We start from the raw sequence: 18,633 nt of genomic DNA, 5'->3' as shown, positions 1-18,633 counted from the left end.
AGAAAGAAAGAAAGAAAGAAAGAAAGAAAGAAAGAAAGAAAGAGAGAGAAAGAAAGAGAGAAAGAGAGAAAGGAAGAGAGAGAAAGAATGAAAGAAATTAAGGTGGTGAGTGATGGGTTCGTATCAGGAGGTGTCCTCTTAGTAGCTAGATGAACACGCCTGGGGGAGTTGGGGAAGGACAGTAATGTAACCCCACGTGTGTGGCTGAGATCACCCAGGATAAATGAAAAGAAAATGAGAGAAGGATGTGAGGGCAGAGCCGAGAAGCCTGTGGATTTCACTGATCACAGACATTACTGAGTGAAAATGCAGTTGCATAATTTGCAAGGCTAAATGCATGGAATTACTGCATATGTTGAAATGAACCAGTAAATTAGTCAAAACATAATTCCCTGTCCTCAAGGAGCTCACAGCCCGGTAGGGAAAACCAAAGTCACACACACGATGCAATGAATGAAGAATTCTTAACAGTGGCTTATCAAATGTCAAATTGTGTGGAATAAGCTCAATCATGCTTTTAAGCTTTTAGAAAAGTATGAGCTGAGTATAGGATGGAAAGGCATCTTGGAGGAACTTAGATTGAGCCCTAACAAAGGATGGCGCCTCGAAGAGAACTCTGCTGGGCCACCCCAGCTGCAACTATTGAATGTCTCAGTGTGCTCCTTTGTCAACAGAAGCTCTTGGACAACACAATCCTAGTGGCTTTCAGCCAGAAGCCATTCTGCATGTGTGTCTTAGAGGAATTGCAATTGGATGAGAGATTTCGGGGATGATTGGAATATCAGCGACAATACCAAGAGGCAGAAGTGGGCACTGACTCAGTCCAGGTGCCGGAGGCTTGGTCCTGACTTGGCCCTTGCTCTCTCCTGCCTGATCTGTTGTCACTGATTTCTATTTTGGAAGCCACCAGAGTGCTAATCCAGGCATGAGGCCATGACAGCCTTGGCATGTGGCCATGGGAATAGAAGAGGAAGAGCAGAAGGGAAGAACTCTGATCTAGAATAAATGGTACATTCTGATAACAATGTGGTATGTGGGCACCAGGTGGGTTTGTACCTTCCTGACTCAAGGCTAGAAAGTCAAGAGTATTTTTAAAAAAATTTTAATGAGTCACTATGAGATACAATTACAGACTTACAAGCTTTTGTGATTACATTTCAGTCATACAATGATTGAGTACCCATCCCTCCACCAGTGCCCATTCTCCACCACCAGTGTTCCCAGTATCCCTCCCGCCAGCCCTATCTCATCCCTGCCCCCCCACCTCAGTGGCAGGTACATTCCCTTTTACTCTCTCTCTCCTTTTGAGTGTTATGGTTTGCAATAAATGTATTAAATGGCCATTATATTTGGTCTATAGTTTACTTTCAGCACACATCTCCCATCCCGAGTGAGCCCTCCAAACATCCTTTACTTGGTGGTCTCTTCTCTATCTCAGCTGCCTTTCCCCCCAGCATGTGAGGCCGGCTTCCAAGCCATGGAGGAATCCTCAATCAAGAGCATTTAGAATGAGGTCCTAGATCCAAGTCTCTTATTCTGTCTTTTCACTCCCACCCCCTTCCAGAACTGATTGTCGGCATCATTGTAGCCACACTTCCTTGGCCATCTCACCCCTCTCAGGAAGCCACAATTTAACCATCACTTGTTCATCTACAAACCAACAGACTGAGCAGACACTGGTCCCTTGGGACATTAGATAAAGAGACCAGAAGGACATTTTTGACTCAGGGAATGGAACAAGCAGAAGCACGAACCAGTGCTGGGTAAAAGACACCAAACTGAGCATGGATGGCATGTTGAGGCACAGACTGAATCAGATAATAAAGATATTTTAATAGAAAGTTTTTCTATTTAAAAATTTTTATGAAAAAAGTTATATGAGATATTACCTATGCATCATGAAATTTGTTTAAATATACCATGGAATGTTAATATTATGCATGCCTGGGTATTCATGCCATCATCCCATTTCCATTACTCCCCAGAAAGACTCATCATGCTTTTTTTTGCAGTCGGTCACTTCGATGTTTTTCTATGCTCTAGAAAAATATTTTTCTCTCTATGGATTCGCTGAACATCTCATGCTTATGGAATTATAAAAAGCATGAGGTTTTAGAGCTTCATCTGTGCTGTTTCATGTTCCACCATGACATTGCTTTTTATTTCCAAAGAATTTTCACTAGGAGACATGCCATCTTGGTTTCTGTGTTCACTAGCCCAAGGGCTATTTTGCAAGGGGCTTAGGGCCCGTACTAGAGAACAGTCAGAAAACTTCAAGAGGGAAATAACTACAGGCTTGCCTATTGTACCTTGGAGCCTTACCCCACAAGTAAGTGCTTACAGGAAATTCTTGGACCTCATTTTCTTTTAATTAGTTTATTTTGGACTCCGAGGCCCCACTGTTTGATCCCAATCTCAATTAATGACTCTTTTCACCCTGGTGGTGCCAACTACCCAGCGGTCCCACTCAGCACAGCACAGAGGCGTCCTCCTCATTGTCCCGTGATCTGTGGAAGCTTCATCCATGCCCAGGTGCCTGGGCATGCATGAAGTGCTCATTGGTGCTGGCCTCAGCTGGTAATAATGGTAATATGCAATTCCAGAAATAAAAGCACACCTGAGACTTGATTCTGGAAGTGGCATTGCTGAGCTGGGGCGGGGGCGGCAAATGTGATTTTGATATTGAAAGCACCAATCAGAGCTTTTTTTTTTTTTTGTCACACCAATGTTCTGTCACTGTTTCCAACACAAAAAGACAAGTGTGTTATCAGATTTTTGTCCTGAATGTCACCTCCCAAATCACCAAATCACACCAAATCCACCAAATCACAATATGGCTGATTGACATTTGGGTTATAATGAAGGAGGTTCGATATCTTCCTGTATGTTTAAGAGCCTGTTTATTTTCTCTGAGTTTCTAGGTAGAACCTAGTGCAGGGGTGGGGTGGAGCTGGGGATGGGGGATGCCATGCCAGAGATGGACCCTCAAAAGACATGTGCTCGGAGCATATGCTGCTTGAGCCCATGTGCTGCTTGTACCCACATGGCCGAGCACATGTGTCGCCCAAGCACATGTGTCGCCCGCATCTCCCCTCTTGAGATGTGTACTTTCATGCTTTCGTACTTTTGTGTCTAGTGCTAGGATATGTGTAGGGGCTCTCTCCATCCTTGGAGGAGCCCGTGTTCTCTCTTGAGCGCGTTACTCCTACTATTATCTTTCCCACTTATCCCTTCCCCCTTCCCTAAAAACCTCTAAATAAAATCTGTTTACTTAAAAAAAAAAAAAAGACATGTGCTCCTGGGGTCTCTATTTTACGTGTGTGTGTGTGTGTGTGTGTGTGTGTGTGTGTGTGTGTAGGGGGAGGGAATACACCAGGCAGGGCTTGGGGAACTGTTCCCAGCTTTTTGCTCAGGGGTTGTTCCTGGTGGTTCTGGTGCTTGGAAATACTTGCGATCCAACCCAGAGCTTGCATGCCCTCTAGCCTTCTTAGATATCTCCCTGGTCTGTTAATTTTTTTTTCATAGTGAATAATTTGTTGATATTCCTTGACTATTTTCCTTTTTTTATTACCAGTGTGTAGATTTTCTTTATGTATTAGGAAAACTAACACTTTATGTGTGGCAAGTTGCAGTTTTAATTTTCATCTTTTAAAAAAATGTTTACACATAGATATTTCTGGCATGCCAATAGAAAGAAAACAGAACCAAACAAAAAATGTTTAGAGGTGAACTTATCAATCTGTTCATTCATCGGTTTGCGTTTCATGTCACGATTAGTATATGCAAATTGTCCCTATGGTTTCTTTTGTATTTTCCATTTCTGACTTTAAGTCTTTGATTGGAGGAAAATTTATCCTGCTATAAAGTATGAGAGGCAGCATTTTATTTGTTTCCAGGTGGCTACCCAATTATCACAGCAATTTAAAAAAATTAATTCACCTTTTCCTGCTGATTTAACTTTTAGCCAACATTTTAAATGTTAAAAATAAGCAACATTTATCTGATTTTTTTGTAAAAACAGGGGCCCACATCAAGCGGTACTGGGGGCTTTACTGCTGGTAATCTTCATCCCGATGGTATGATGCTTGGGGCCCAACAGGACCATACACTGAGGCATGGGGGTTATGGGGATGAGACTCGGACTATTGCACCCACTCTCTTCCTGACCCTGATATGACTTTTAACACCCTCTTCAGTTACCCTGACCAGCAACAGACTTGGACAGAGTTCTGTTCTCCAGCTTCTTAGCAGGACACAGTATTTTATCTTTCTCATAATTCGCCAATCTGATAAGCAAATCATGGTGTTCTGTTGTTACTTTAATGGGAGGAGATAATTACAGAAAGGCATGCAGGAGGTAATGTGACAAATACCCGGAAGTGGGGCCTGAGAAGCTGGAACTTGACCACTTTGTGTTGGGCTGGCAATGAGGGTGTGTAGCTGCCTTGGGTTGGCATAGGCCCCGGGGAAATTTTCTCAGAGGAAATTGGCCATCTCTGGGATAATGGTCCAAGCCTGGTGTGATTCACCCTTTGTGAGGATCCCAGAAACTGTTCCTTGAACACAGGGTGGTTCACCTTTTGGTCTGGGCAGCTGATGCCAAGGAGTGTTTAACCCTTGGCTCAAGTCAAACTATGTCTACCAGAACTTGGCTCAGAAAGAACCTAGAGGTTCTACCTGCAAGCATCTTTCTGGCTTCCATCGCTTTGGTCCAACACATCGCTTTGGTCTCTTGTCTGGACACTCCAGCATCACAGACCACAACCGTGTATACCTGCTGCCTGGCCCATCAGAGACATCTCTCCTAAACCAGCTCTGTGTTTTTCTCCCAACAGCTCATCCATAGCAGCCCTTTGGGTAAAGTTCAGATTTCTTGATTGAGACTAGTATGCCCTCAATCTTATCCTTGCCTCCTGGTTCTTTAAGATTCCTGTCTCCCAGGCTTCATCCCTCAATTTCCCTTCCTCCCCACAGGGCCTTTGCACCTGCAGCCCCTTGGCCTAGAAGTTCTACCCTTTTTCAGCTCCTCTATGACTCCCTCAGACTCACACTTCTTCTGGGTAACTTCTATCCATCTGTCCCCTCCCTGGGTCTTCCCTGACATGCCTCTATATCAGGTACACCCCCCTCGTTTGGCGCCCTGTAATTTTCTTCCTCAGCAGTTACCACAATTGTAATTATTTAGTTATTTTAATAACCATTTGTCTAATTTCTGTTTCTCTCACTAGATTATAAGCTTCATATTGCTGTATCCCCAGTGGCTAATGGGATGCCTGGCATAAAGTTGGCATTGGGTAAATATTTTTTCCCCTGATGAATGAGCGAGGTATACATATAAAATAATGAGACTGATTCCTCATATCAGAAACAAATAACAGTGTTTGTCCCTCCCTGCTGGGAATGCCATTGCACCCTCATCTTGATTTAGCAAAATCTTCTATTTCTCTAGGCCCCTCAGTCTAATTGCCACTTGCTCGGAAAGCATTTATACCTCTAGCCCATTCTGAAGGCTTGCTTTCCCTACCCCTTGGCGCCTGCTGGCAGGAGAAGAATGAAAGAGGGAAAGAAATGAATGTGAAACTCCATGATGGCCTTTCCCCAAACAACAGGGAGCGATTTCCTTTTCTTTCTGCTTCTCTCTACTCTTTCACTTTGAATATACAGCTGTATTCCCCCTAATTTGCTTTGATCGTTCCCTTAGGAGCTGTCAGGGAATCAATTAGATTGGCAGAATTTTATGACTCGAGGTCACCCAGTATGATTCCTCATTTTACAGATGAGAAAACTGAGGCCCAGAGAGGTTAATGTTGGAGACAATTACCTCTGTTGGGTTTTATAATACCAATCAGTGTCATTTTCTAAGATAAATGTTCTCAATATCCCAGCTCCACAAGAGGAGAGAATCCTCATCCTATTTAAAGAATAGACTGGTTCTCTATAGTTGGTAACAGTGCTAAGGTGAACCCTAAATGGGGAGCATTCGGTCCTGCCCCCAACAGAGAGAAGCTGCATTAATCAAGGGTGGGTTCAAGGACTCTAGCTGGAACTCCCGCCCGTGATGGGACCCCAGGTTTCACCTGTGCATTGCCAAAGGAACCCCACGTTTGTGCCGAGACCTCAGACAGTCCAGCTGATGAAAAGGATTTTGAGACCTGCTGTGTTAAAATAATTGCAGAACAACCGAAGAAGCTTATGCCTCCCTCAAAAGTCACACAGGGTCAGCTGGGAAAATGCTATTTTAAAACAGCCACAGAAAGGGATCGAGGTCTGAAAATCGGAACTAAAACAACCATCAGCGACTTCTCCCTAATATATTTGCTTTCTGGTTCCAAGAAACCAGGCAAGCAGAACATCACTTGCAAGCACATTTAAATAGAACATAACGCAACCTTTAAGAAGGAATAAGAAGTGGTTCTCAACATCAGGAGAATCAATAAGAAATTAAGCAAAGAAGCAGTGTGACTGCGTGGGTGAGAATGGTGGGAAGAGCCGGCGAGGGAACTGACCCCTGCATGTGCTGTGAGGGGCTGGCGGAGAGGGGAGCATGGGACCCTCAGTGCAGATGCCTCAGTGATGGGGACCTGAGCAGCAGTAGTGGCCAGGAGGTCACTGTGGACCCTGGTGTTCGGGATAGCATGCAATGTTTTTGACTTTTATCAATGCCATGGTAGCACACGTTTGAGAGACTGGCTTGTCCCTCCCTTCTGGGAGCCCAATTCTGGGTCAGAAGCAGTGTCGCATGGTTCCTGCGCACAGGACTCACTTTATGCTTCTGCTATGGAGACTTCTGGAATAATAAACAGTAATGAGCACGATTATAGGTACTATCAGAATACTTTTATCAAGACAGCTAAAATCAAGGGTCTTAGTCCATTTCTCTTTTCACTGGAGATGCTAAATTTCTACATTTGCGAGCACACCTGAAGGAAAGTCCCAAGTCTTGAGATGAGGGACTCAAGAGCACCCCATGAGGGAGACCGTTTGCTAATTGAGAGCACCCCGGTGGGTCCAGAACGCACAGCTATTTGCCTTTGGCCCCTAGTCAGTGCTGTTTGTTCAGGAGGTCATGACTACATGATTTCTTCCCCATTCTCCAATTTCTTGCCTGTTACTGAGATAAGTTACTTAGCAAATTTCTTTGTCCATCAAAAGCATTCCTTTCTATTTCTTCTCCTTCTGTTCAAAAGTGTGGTTTTTGGTTGAATGACTTGCTGCCGTTTCATCAGTAGTTTGGGGATAATAATACCTTGCTCTGAATGTTGTTGGGAAGATAGCATTCACTTAATAAATGCATTGTTCCCCTCTTTTCCCAGTAAGTAGGGCTGCTCAAAGTGAGAGCTCTCACATCCCACTTGGTTCATGATTGATTCTCCCTAATTTATTTTGGTAGTACAGTAGGGGGCTGGTTGGGCTCCACCCAGCTGTGCTCAGGGTTTGCTACTGGCACTGTCTCTCTAGGATTAGGAAGCTTTCCTCACTACCTAAGTAATATCCTCCAACTTTGTCTTTTATCACATCTTTGTTTGCAATCTATTCTTGCCACTTGACTATCTAGCATCTACTACCCCCTTTTCAGGAAAAAAAAATTGTCACTCAGCACCTCCCTGGGAACATCACTTTTTAAAGTGATGGGTGTGGTACTGCAATTATGTACACGTGAAACCATCACTCACGGTACTGTAAATCACAGTAACTTTAGTCAATAAACAGAATGATCTCTCTCATATGTGGTGTATAAAGTAACATAGTAAAAAGATAAAAAATATGCAAAGGTAACAGAAAACTGAGAAGTGGTCCTTAATAGGAAACATCACTGTAGGGAAGATGAGGGGATTAGTAAGGGGTAAAGGAACATTGGGACGTGGTGAGGGTGTGGTGTTGGAATGCTTTTATATGAACCCCTTGCCATTATCAATACCATAAATCATGGTGCCAAAAATACAAGTTAGAATAAACCAATATTTAAAGATTTAAAAAAATATATATGTATATATCACATGTAGGCACTGTAAGTATTTTCATTTCCATCTTTGTTATTGGTAAGAGATTTAAATATGGATTCTAAATATATTCCTCTGAGTGTTGGAATTTCATGTCTTTCTCTGTCTTGGCTTTACCTTTAAAACTTTAGAGAAGGAACCACCAAGTAGAGGATGTTGGGAGGACCCATTCAGGTTGAAAGATGCATGTCGAAAGTAGACTATAGACGGAACATGAAGGCCACTCAATACCTCTATTGCAAACTACAACACCCAGAAGGAGAGAGAATGAAAGGGAATGCCCTGCTACAGAGGCAGGGTGGGGTGGTGGGGGATGGGGTGGGGTGGTGGGAGGGATACTGGTAACATTGATGGAGGAGAATGGGCACTGGTGGAGGGATGGGTAAACGATCACTATATGACTTAAATGCAAACATGAAAGCTCATCAGTTTGTAACTGTACCTCACGGTGATTCATTAATAAAAACATTTAAAAATTAATTAATTAAAATAAAACAACAAAACAAAGCAAAACAAAAAAACTTCAGCTTTGGAAACTTTCCAGAGGCAGTCTGACTTGATGTAACTCATTTTCACTGAAGTACTGTTGTACTTTTTTGCTCATCTAAATCTTGCAATAAACTTTCCCATAAAAAAATCCCCCCTCCCATCCTCATTGCACTTGAAACTCTACCCCCACACTCCCAACATATCTGCTGAATGGTCTCCAGGGGTAGTGTCATCTATTTTGTGAACCTCTTTGAAAGAGACAAACAAAGAGACAAACTTTTTTTTGTTTGAAAAAGTTTTGTACCAAACAAACTTTTGTTTGAAAGTATCCCACTCTCTGTGGAAGTCTTAATTTGTTGAGTGATTCTGAAAAGTTTTATATTTTTATTTTGGGGCCATACCTGGTGATGCTTAGGGGACTCTTCTGAATCTGTACTCAGGGGTCACTCTTGGTGGTGCTTGGGGAGCCATATTTGGTTCTGGAGATGGAATCTGGTACTCTTGCATATGGAACATGCACTTAAGTGCTTGCATATAAAACATGCACTCAATATGCCAATAGCTATCCATAACTATCTTTCTGGCCCCAAAGCATTTTATTTCTATGCTATTCAGAAGTAAAAAAGCATTTCACCACAATCAAGAAGTTTGGTTCCAAAATGAGGACTTTAGGGGTGGGGCTTGTCATATATACCCCTTGAAAATAGAGACAGTGGCACTTAAAATAAAGTTCTTGTTGTTGTAGGCTGTTGGAGGTAATAAACCTTTATTCCTGTTTGAGAAATGTGGAATGAATTAGAAGAAAGAATGCTTTCTATAACGAAGGCTCATTTTGTGTAAGGAGGGCAGGCAGCACACCTAGAAGTGCTCGGGACTTATGGATCTGTGCTCAGGGATCACTCCTGGCAGAAATAAGGGGACCATGTGTGGTTCTGGGAATCAAATCCAGGTCAGGTGACTATGTGCAAGACAAGTGCCCTACACTTTCTACTGTTTTTCCAGATCTGTTATTATTTTTAAGTACATTATTTCTCATATTCACATTCAGTGAGGGCTTGGTCCATACCTGGTCATGCTCAGGGACTATTTTTGGCTCTGTGCTCAGGAGTGATCCTTGGTGGAACTCAGGAAATCTTATGTGATGCCAGAGATTTGAACCAGGGTCAACCACATGCAAGGGAAATGCCTTACCTACTGTACTCTCTCATGCCCCAGTTTGTTATATTTTGAAATGGGCAGCAGAGACATATTCTGTAGTCTACTCATAAAAGCTCTTTAAAGCCTACATTGAATCAAAGTAAAGAGAAAATGAAGTGAAATTTATCAGTTACGCATTTGGGGGAAGGGGGTTGGGGGTGGGAGGTATACTGGGGTTTTTGGTGGTGGAATATGGGCACTGGTGAAGGGACGGGTTTTTGAGCATTGTATAACTGAGACATAAGCCTGAGAACTTTGTAACTTTCCACATGGTGATTCAATAAAATAAATAATTTATATGGGGGAAAAAAATAAAGGCTACATTGGCGGATAAGCTCATTTCTCAAGTCTAGCCGCTGGATTAGTGAGCCCTTAAGGCCCCCTGCAGTGCTCCCAAGAGCCAGGATTCTGTACCACTCTGCCTCTCTGTCTACTCACTCTCTGTTTTGTGTTTTTGCATGTATGTCTACGTGGCCTGCTCGGTACAGTGGGAAGAAGTCAGCGGCTACGATGAGAACCTGAACACCATCCGCACCTACCAGGTGTGCAATGTCTTTGAGCCCAACCAGAACAACTGGCTGCTCACCACCTTCATCAACCGGCGAGGGGCCCACCGCATCTACACAGAGATGCGCTTCACTGTGAGAGACTGCAGTAGCCTCCCCAACGTCCCAGGCTCCTGCAAGGAGACCTTCAACTTGTACTACTACGAGACGGACTCAGTCATTGCCACTAAGAAGTCAGCCTTCTGGTCTGAGGCTCCCTACCTCAAAGTGGACACCATTGCTGCAGATGAGAGCTTCTCCCAGGTGGACTTTGGGGGAAGATTGATGAAGGTCAATACAGAAGTCAGGAGCTTTGGGCCCCTCACTCGGAATGGTTTTTATCTCGCTTTCCAGGATTATGGAGCCTGTATGTCTCTCCTCTCTGTCCGTGTCTTCTTCAAAAAGTGTCCCAGCATTGTTCAGAATTTTGCTATATTCCCAGAGACCATGACAGGATCAGAGAGCACATCTCTAGTCATTGCTGGGGGCACGTGCATCCCCAATGCAGAGGAAGTGGATGTGCCCATCAAACTATACTGCAACGGGGATGGGGAGTGGATGGTCCCCATCGGACGTTGCACCTGCAAACCTGGCTATGAGCCAGAGAACAGCGTGGCCTGCAAGGGTAAGTCCCATGTTTTCTTGAGGCCTCTGTTTCCTGCCCAGTGGGGCATAAATGAAATTTCAAGGTTTTTCCACCTGCAGCTATTAATCCTATAGGAGCATCTCAGGAACAGAAGAGCACATGACTTATTAGAAAGTCCTGGGGAACCTCTATCCCAGGGCTAGGTCTGATGATCTTCCTACTCTCTCCTGCCACAATGTTTAAATTCTTGGTGAAAGAAAGATATGGGGAGGGTCCCAGAATTCCAAATGGTATATAATAATTTTAATAAACCTTGTCATCTGCATTTTGGGGACAGACACAGACCTTCTTTCTCTCTCTCTGATATACCTACCCACCCAGTCATGCCTCCCCTCCTCCTGACACACACGCATGCATGCAAACACACATCCCTACCCTTTGCATCCTGTGTCCAGTTTCACATCCTGAGGCATGGGAAATTTTGGGTTGTCATGGAAAATTCTCTCAAGGGTAACTGAGAAGTGACTGAATTTAGGAAATATTTTAGTTCATTTCGGTCCAGCTCCCACAGCACTCAACTTGGTACTAGACTCATGTAGCTCATTAACTCAAAGTCCTCTGACTTGGCTGTCTTCCTTCAGCGGCGCAGTGCCAAACTCTCAGTGCCACACTCATTCTGGTGTGGCCTGGAAGGAGATGAAGCTCTTGGAGTGAGGGTGGGATTGTGGCATATTTTGCATTATCGTTGCATCCGAATGAGGCAGAATAATGCCAAGTTTGCAGTTTGGGATATCAGGGTGCTGTGTGTTCCTGTTGACCCTTGTCCCTTCTGGAAAGCACGTGGCCAATCCATGGCAGTAAATTTGCTGAGCTGACTCAAGGCTTGGTCTTCTTCGGAAACGCAGGGCAGGGTGTAGAGGGCACACTGCTTATTTCCTGCTCAGGGCATGGAAACGGAGCAGCTGAGTATAGCATGTGAGGAGAAGGATTCTTTCCTGTACTCTGACTTGCCTGGGGCCTTCAATGTGTCCGATTCTGTCCAGAGCAGGGCTTGGCATGTGGACTTACAGCAATGGTCATTGACCATCACTCAGCTTTCCCGCCCATCTCGGGGGGCCAGATTGGAGATTGGGGCTGTATTCGCACCTCCTGCTCTCGTGACTGGCCTTCCTGATGGGCCTGAACACCAACCATCCCTTGTGTGTCATCCCTCCCCCACTCTGCTACTCAGACACCTGCGGGCTCAGCACCAGGCCCAGGATTGCTAATGCCATGAGCTCTGCGATCCTTTGCACTCAGCTAATTGCTTGGGCTGGGGCCCTCACACAGCCTTTCTGAGGCCTGCTGAGAGCAGAGAGCTGTGCCTTTGTGCCTTTATTGGATTTCTTGGTTATGGTGCCGGTGATGGATGGTGTGGAAACAGAAGGGCGAGAGTGCCAGATCTAGTGATGAATCAAGGCAGACGGATTTAAAACCAGCCCGGCCTGATCCCACAGCGCTCCTCTTTGTCCAGCTGGTTGAGGGTGGGGCTGGAGGCGCCCACTTTGGCGCAAGTCAGCTCTGAGTGGGAACCCGGGCAACAAGCTGGGTTCTTAAAGGCACAGGTGCTGCCACTGCCAGGCACACTAGTGACCACGCAGGCAGGCCATTTCTCCGGGCTTCAAAGAGTGGCCGCCGTACTTGCTGTCTGGGGCCAGCTCATCTTTCTCATTATTTGCTGAGCAGAACGGCAGGAACCAGACTGAGCATTGATTGGTTCTGATTTAATTGGGACTCTGGGAACAGACTTTCATTTCTGCGGGGCTAATTGGAACTTTTCTCTTTTGGGGAGCTTTGCTGTCCGTGAGGCTTGCCGCTCACCTGCTGTGATGTCCAGGGAGGGGGAGTGGGGACACATGTGGAAAGTCAAGTGCTTCTTCCCCTTCCCCCTGCCCAGTCCTGGCCCCCCACAACTCCCCCCCCCCATCCCCGACATCAAGGGGCCATTCTCAACCATCAGCCACCTTGAACCTGACTCGCTCTCACCCATTGGTTGTTGCAGACTTGTGGGAAGACGGTGGGATCGGGATGCCCAGGCACAACCAGCCCAGTGTCAGTCGCAAACTCTGCGAGGGGAGGTGGCAGGTTGGGGCGGCCTCCTACGATGCAGGCCTTGGGGGTGAGGGTCCCTCAGCTCAGCCTCCAGGCTCAGACAGCAGTAGAGCCTGCGCAGCGAAAGGTTTGGGGCAGGGAGAGAGTTTCCTTGAAGGGGACCCTGAGCCCCTTGTGGGGACAGTGTTGGGGGGTACTCGTTCTAGTTTATGAAGTGGAGCAAGAAGGCTTGTTCAGCAGGTCCCCTGAGGCCGGAGCGCAGTGCGGGTGAGAGGATGCGGAGGAGAGGCAGGCAGCGGCTCCCTCCCCACACAGCCTGAGGATGAGGCCAGAGACTCACACAGCATCAGCTGCTGGAGACTTATCTTTTTAGGGGGATTTCTCAGGAGACCACGGGCCACTCCCAGTGATCCTTGGCCAGCAGAGTCAGCAGTTTAATGCTTGGCTCCAGGGATCAAGGATGCAATGCTTCAGGGGACCCTCAGTGCTGGGGAGCACCGAGCCCCCCAGTAATGCTTAGGGGTCTCTAAGGTTCCACCCAGCAATGCTTGAGGTGGCAGAGTGCTGAGATTGGACCCGGGCAGGGCCTGGCATGTGCCCTAATGGCTGTTCTCTCTCCGGGTCCCAGGATACATGATCTTTCCTGCAGAGCTAAGGCTGGTTTTCCCGTTTCTGCCCTTCCAGGGTGCAGGGAAGAAACTCCTCTTACCGTTTTCTGGTGGGACAAGATTTCCCAAAGGGAGGCACCTGGTTGTCCTGACTCTGGCTTTGCTGTGTCATGCACTGTCACATCACAGTCAGGCCAGTGTCTCCGCTGTGCAGAAAGTTCTGGAAGTCTTGAGGCAGCAGGGCAGTCCTGGCTCCACATGCTTCCTGTGGTGTGGAGGGGTGCAGGGGGAGCCCCGAAAAATCAGTAGCTCAGGGTGGACACTGAGTGACTCAGGCTCTAAGTCCGACCCTTTCTGCTCTCACAGCCTGTAAGCATCCGTTTCCATGGAATAGTTCATGACGAGGACAAGGCCTCATGTGCCCCAGTATCAGGGCCCAGTGGACTCAGGACAGAGTGACTTGGCATTATCGTGATGATTTACAGTGCCGGGGAATAAACCCAGGGCCTCACACATGCTCTGCTCCTGAGCTACTTCCCTGGCCTTGGTCGTGACCCACCCTCTACTCCTTCCTTGCCCTGCTGGGGAATTAAGTCAGTTTTCAGTGTCAACCGTCCATGGGCTGGTCTGGCCAGGATTTGGTGTTTGACAAGATCTCCAGTGCTGTGGAGCCTAAACTATGGCAGAGGCTCACGTGGGACTGCGGGCAGGGGGGCTTGGACAGCTGCTGGCAGGCACGAGGGACACCCTGACAATGGCAGGCCACTTGACTGTTAGATTTTGAGGGTGAGAGTATCCATGTGGGTGCCCAAGGAGAACCCCGGATGTTGGTTCCACCTCTGGCAGCTGCACTCTGGCTGGAGCACCCTGTCTGCTCCCTGAGGGTCTGGCTTTACCTCCTGGGCTCAATCCTTTGGAGCTTCTAGAAGGACCCACCTCAGGAACCTGTTTCTTTGGCCACAGTCAGGACTTGGGAAAGGATGGTGCCACCCAAACTGCCCACTGCCTTTTGATCCTGCCCTGCAGGTCTCCAGGCTGACCCTGAGGGCGTGTCCCTGGGCCTGAGATCCAGCCTTTGTTGGTGGTATTGCTACTCACAGGGGTACAGATGGAGGGACGGGGCTGGGTCCCTGTTCTGGAACTGGGGTTTCTCTTTCAGGGCTGGGGTCTCTGTTCTGGGGCTGGATCTCTGTCCTGGGACTGGAGTCTTTGTCTTAGGGCTAGGTCTTTGTCCTGGGGGTGGAGTCTCTAACCTGGAGCTGGGTCTGTCCCTGGGCTGGGTTCCTGTCCTGGGGCTGGGGTCTCTCTTTGCGGCTGGGGTTTCTGTCCTGGTGCTCGGTCCCTGTCCTGGGACTGGGGACTCTATTTTGGGGCTGGGTCTCTGTTCTGGGGCCGGATCCCTGTCCTGGGATTAGGGTCTTTGTCTTGGAGCTGGGGTCTGTGTCTGGGGGTGGGGTCTCTATCCTGGAGCTGGGTCTGTATCCCAGGTCTGGGGTCTCTGGGGGTCCTCATGGCTTTCCCAGGTGCTTCCATTCAGTCACAGGCTGAGCTTCGTAGCTCCAGGAGCACAGGGTGTTTCTGGCCTCCATCTACTCGTTCTGTCGCTTCCTTGATCCTAGCATGGTGGGTGATACTGTGGTTTAGGGCCAGAAGGCCCCTGGGTACCGCCTGGCCAGCCCTCTGCCCCCTGCCCGGCCTCAGGTCAGCCCCTTCCCTGCTGCCTCCCAGGGGTCCCTCTCTTATTGCCCCTTCCCTCCACGCAGATATTTTTCCTGGGTAAATTTCTACCTCCATGTACGTTTCTTCATGTCTGGAGACCCAAGGGACACTTTGAACCTTTCAACAGTTTCGGTGCCTTTGTCAACTTGAGTAGCTGAGACGAGCCAATTTATAAGCCTAAGGGAGTGGAAACGAAAAATCTGCAGGACTGGAAGGTGGAGAAAAATGTGTCTAATTGAGCTCTTCTTGGATAAGGAAATTTCTGGGTGCTGCTTCCCTCTCCCTGAGGACTGCTGCTCCGTCCCAGCTCAGAGCTGCCCCAGCCTCCTCGTCCTCATACCGGGGCCAGAGGCTCTATGTGTACGTATGAGTGTGTGTTTATGTGTGTGAATGTGTGTGTGTCTCTGTATGTGTCTGTGTGTATGTCTGTGTATGTGTGTGCATGTCTGTATGTTTGTCTATGTGTTAGCCTATTTGTGTCTGTGTCTGTGTGTGTCTGTATTTGTGTGTGTCTCTCTGTGTGTCTACGTGTGTCTGTGTGTGGCCACCAAGCTTGTAGCCATGTCAGAGACACCCAGGAGTCCTTCCTACCCTCTGACTCATTGGCTGCTGACTGGTGGCAGCCCAGACAGCCTCTTTGCAAGTCCCTAGGGACACCAGCTTTGCTCGGGGTCTGAGAAGGCCAAGATCATTAACACTGCAGCCCTGTCGCTTGGGGCCGTAATAGGATTTCCCAACAGGCCGCCTCATTTAGAAACCTCCCGGGCCTCCTCTGCTCCTCATGGCGGCCCTGCCCCGTGCTCTCTGGGGTAGCTGGCAGGATGTAATGGGGTGTGGCAACAGCAAGCGGAGCTGGTGGGATACCCCTTTGGCTGCATCTGGGCACAACACCAGGACCTGGGCCCGGTGGCAGCAGAGGTGTGGCGGTAGGCAGACAGGAGGGTCGCCCAAGACATCTCTCCTAGAGCCTTGGGAAGACAGGAGCTGATGCACCCCAATTCCTCCCAGGCCGACGAGCCCTCACCCAGTTCCTGCACCACGCTGGAGATGTTGAGGGCCTGGGGCAGGGTTGGGCCTCGGCGCTGGGCCTTGTGAGTGACCACCCACACAAGCTCAGCAGGCAGCCGCACGCCCCTTCTCCAGGAACGCTTTCTTTGTGTTTTTGTCTGTTTCCCTTGGGGTCGGGTGCTCCCGGGAGCCCTGTTCCCTCCCTCCCTGTGCAGCCTGGGTTCTGCATGGGCTCTCTGTAAGCACTCAGCGGCCAGCACCATCTCTCCAGAGTGCCACATGCTGAGTCGCTCCGAGGGTGCCCAGTCCTGCGGGTGGGTTGCTCTCGGGAAGGCTGAGGTCCAGGCCTTCAGAGGCTGGGCTAGGTGCATAGGGGAGCCTGGAGGAACACCCTCGCTGAGTCCTCGCTGAGACTGGCTGTGCCCCCACACAGCCACTCGGGCTTCCGTCCCATCTCTCTCTGGTCGGGGACAGTCCCCTGCTGTGCACGTGTCTAGACGAACATCCAGCTCGGAGGCTGAGTTTGCCGTCTAAAGCTAAGGAAAGTGTGTGGAGTCTGACCTGCCCAGGCATGGCCCCCCAGTCGGGCAAATCCTGGGAGATGCGTTTAGGCCAGAGGAGTGTGTCTGGGGCTGCTCTGGGCCCTAGGAATGGCCCCACAAAATGGGCACCCTGCCTTTTGCCTCCCTCCCCCCTCTTGATGCCTGTGCAGCTGTGGGTGTGCTGAACATCACCTGTGTGTGCATATGTGCTGAGTATGTGATGTGTGTATGTCTAGCATCGCTACATGGTTCATGTGTACAGTGTACATATGCATGTATGAGACTGTGTGGTATATATGTGTATGTTCTGCATGTGCGGGAGTGATGTGTGTATGTGGTGTATGTATATGTGGTGTGTGTATATATGTATATGCAAGGCCTGGGGGCCCTGGAGGAGGCCACCTTGTCCACAGCAGGCCCGGAAGGGTATCTAAGGGGAGGGAGGCACTGTAGAGGGGCTGCAGGAAGGCTCCTGGGGTCACAGGACAGAAACTCCGGACTGGACAGGCCGAGGCCCCCCTGCCAAGGGGTTTCAGGTTAGGGAGCGCTGACCAGGACACTGCCCTCTGGCTTCTGGGTCTAAGCACAGTGTTGGCGGCAGGGGGCGCTACTCTGCTCATTCTTCACAGGCCGCTCTGGCCCTCCAGCTCATTCCTCAGGGTGAGCCCATTCTGGGACTCAGGTGGACTGAGGGTCCCTGTGCTCCGGGGACTTATTCCAAGCCTCCCCATGCCGGCTCCTCCATACTTCTCGCGGGCAGGTTGGCCTCCCAGTACTTCTGCATTCACAGCAGTTCAAAAGAACCGGTGGTATTGGAATATGGGGACCCCAGGTGATGACTCTATGCCCCGGAGAACCCCCAGGCACAGGGCCCCCTCCCAGCAAGCTGAGAGCACTATGGCCCAGGAGAGTCCAGCAGAGCTGCCCACACCATCTTTGCCTGCGGACAGGGTCTCCAGCCTGCCTTCAGACCCCAAGCATGGGCTGTCAGACTCCGGGGCAGTTGGTGCCCAAAGTTCAAGCAAAGCAGGTTTTTATGGCTCAAGTTGCCTGTGCCAGCGGACCTCTGGTGAGAAAAATCTCCCTGACCCAACTTACCTGTCTGGTTCCTATGTTTGAAATGTCTGGAGCAGGTCGTAATTACAAAACAGGCTCCTCCCTTCAGTTCCAGTTTTTGACACCTAATAGACAGCCCTGCCTTTGCACCCCCAGGCCCACTAGCAGAGGGGCAGCTCGCCCCAGTGAGTCCCCAGACCCTCACCCCCATCTGCCCTCTTCACAGTGAAACCAAACAGGAGTTTCGGTCTTCCATGGAAATCTGCCCTGTTCCTTCAGGAATTGTGATTTGTGTAGAAGTTCATGGGTGGTATACCGTTATTTAATTGGTCCTTCATTTATACACATTTAGATTCCTTCCTGTATGTAGTTATTTATCAAAATAGTTTCAACAAATATCCTTGCGCATTTATCTTTGTACCTATATGTGACTATGTCTGTGAGATGAACCATTAATTAATTTATTCAATGAATATTTATTGGGGACATTATATGTGCCAAGCATTTTTCTAAAAGCTAAGAAAGCAGCAAACTCTTAGAAGTAAAATTGCTGAATCAGAGTATATAAATTTTTAATGTTGATAGATTTCTCCAATAGACCTCCCAAAGAAGCCTTTGCTACCATATTTTTGTTGTTGTTGTTCCTACCAAACAGTGTCTGAGAATCTCCATATCTTTGCCAAGAGAACAAACTCTCCATTTTTTTTTTAGCTTTTTAGGTCACACCCGGCAATGCACAGGGGCTACTCCTGACTCTGCACTCAGGAATTACCCTGGCGGTGCTCAGGGGAC

General features: G+C 48.3%; 1 protein-coding gene across 2 annotated transcripts in view; it reads left to right on the top strand.

The window, feature by feature from the left end:
- The window catches only part of EPHB1 (EPH receptor B1), a 390,176-nt gene that overhangs the window by 113,072 nt on the left and 258,471 nt on the right, over window positions 1–18,633 (top strand). Inside the window, exon 3 of one of the 2 annotated variants that reach the window (XM_055127966.1) lies at window positions 10,175–10,856. The exons of the other annotated variant lie outside the window; for it this stretch is intronic. Within the exon in view, the coding sequence (XP_054983941.1) occupies window positions 10,175–10,856 (682 nt within the window). The remainder of the gene's footprint in view (window positions 1–10,174; window positions 10,857–18,633) is intronic. 2 annotated transcript variants of the gene reach the window in all.

This window comes from Sorex araneus, chromosome 2 (assembly GCF_027595985.1).
Source record: "Sorex araneus isolate mSorAra2 chromosome 2, mSorAra2.pri, whole genome shotgun sequence".
NCBI lineage: Eukaryota > Metazoa > Chordata > Mammalia > Eulipotyphla > Soricidae > Sorex > Sorex araneus.
The sequence above is the reverse complement of the archived record's forward strand: the minus strand, read 5'-3'. Positions and strand labels throughout refer to the sequence as shown.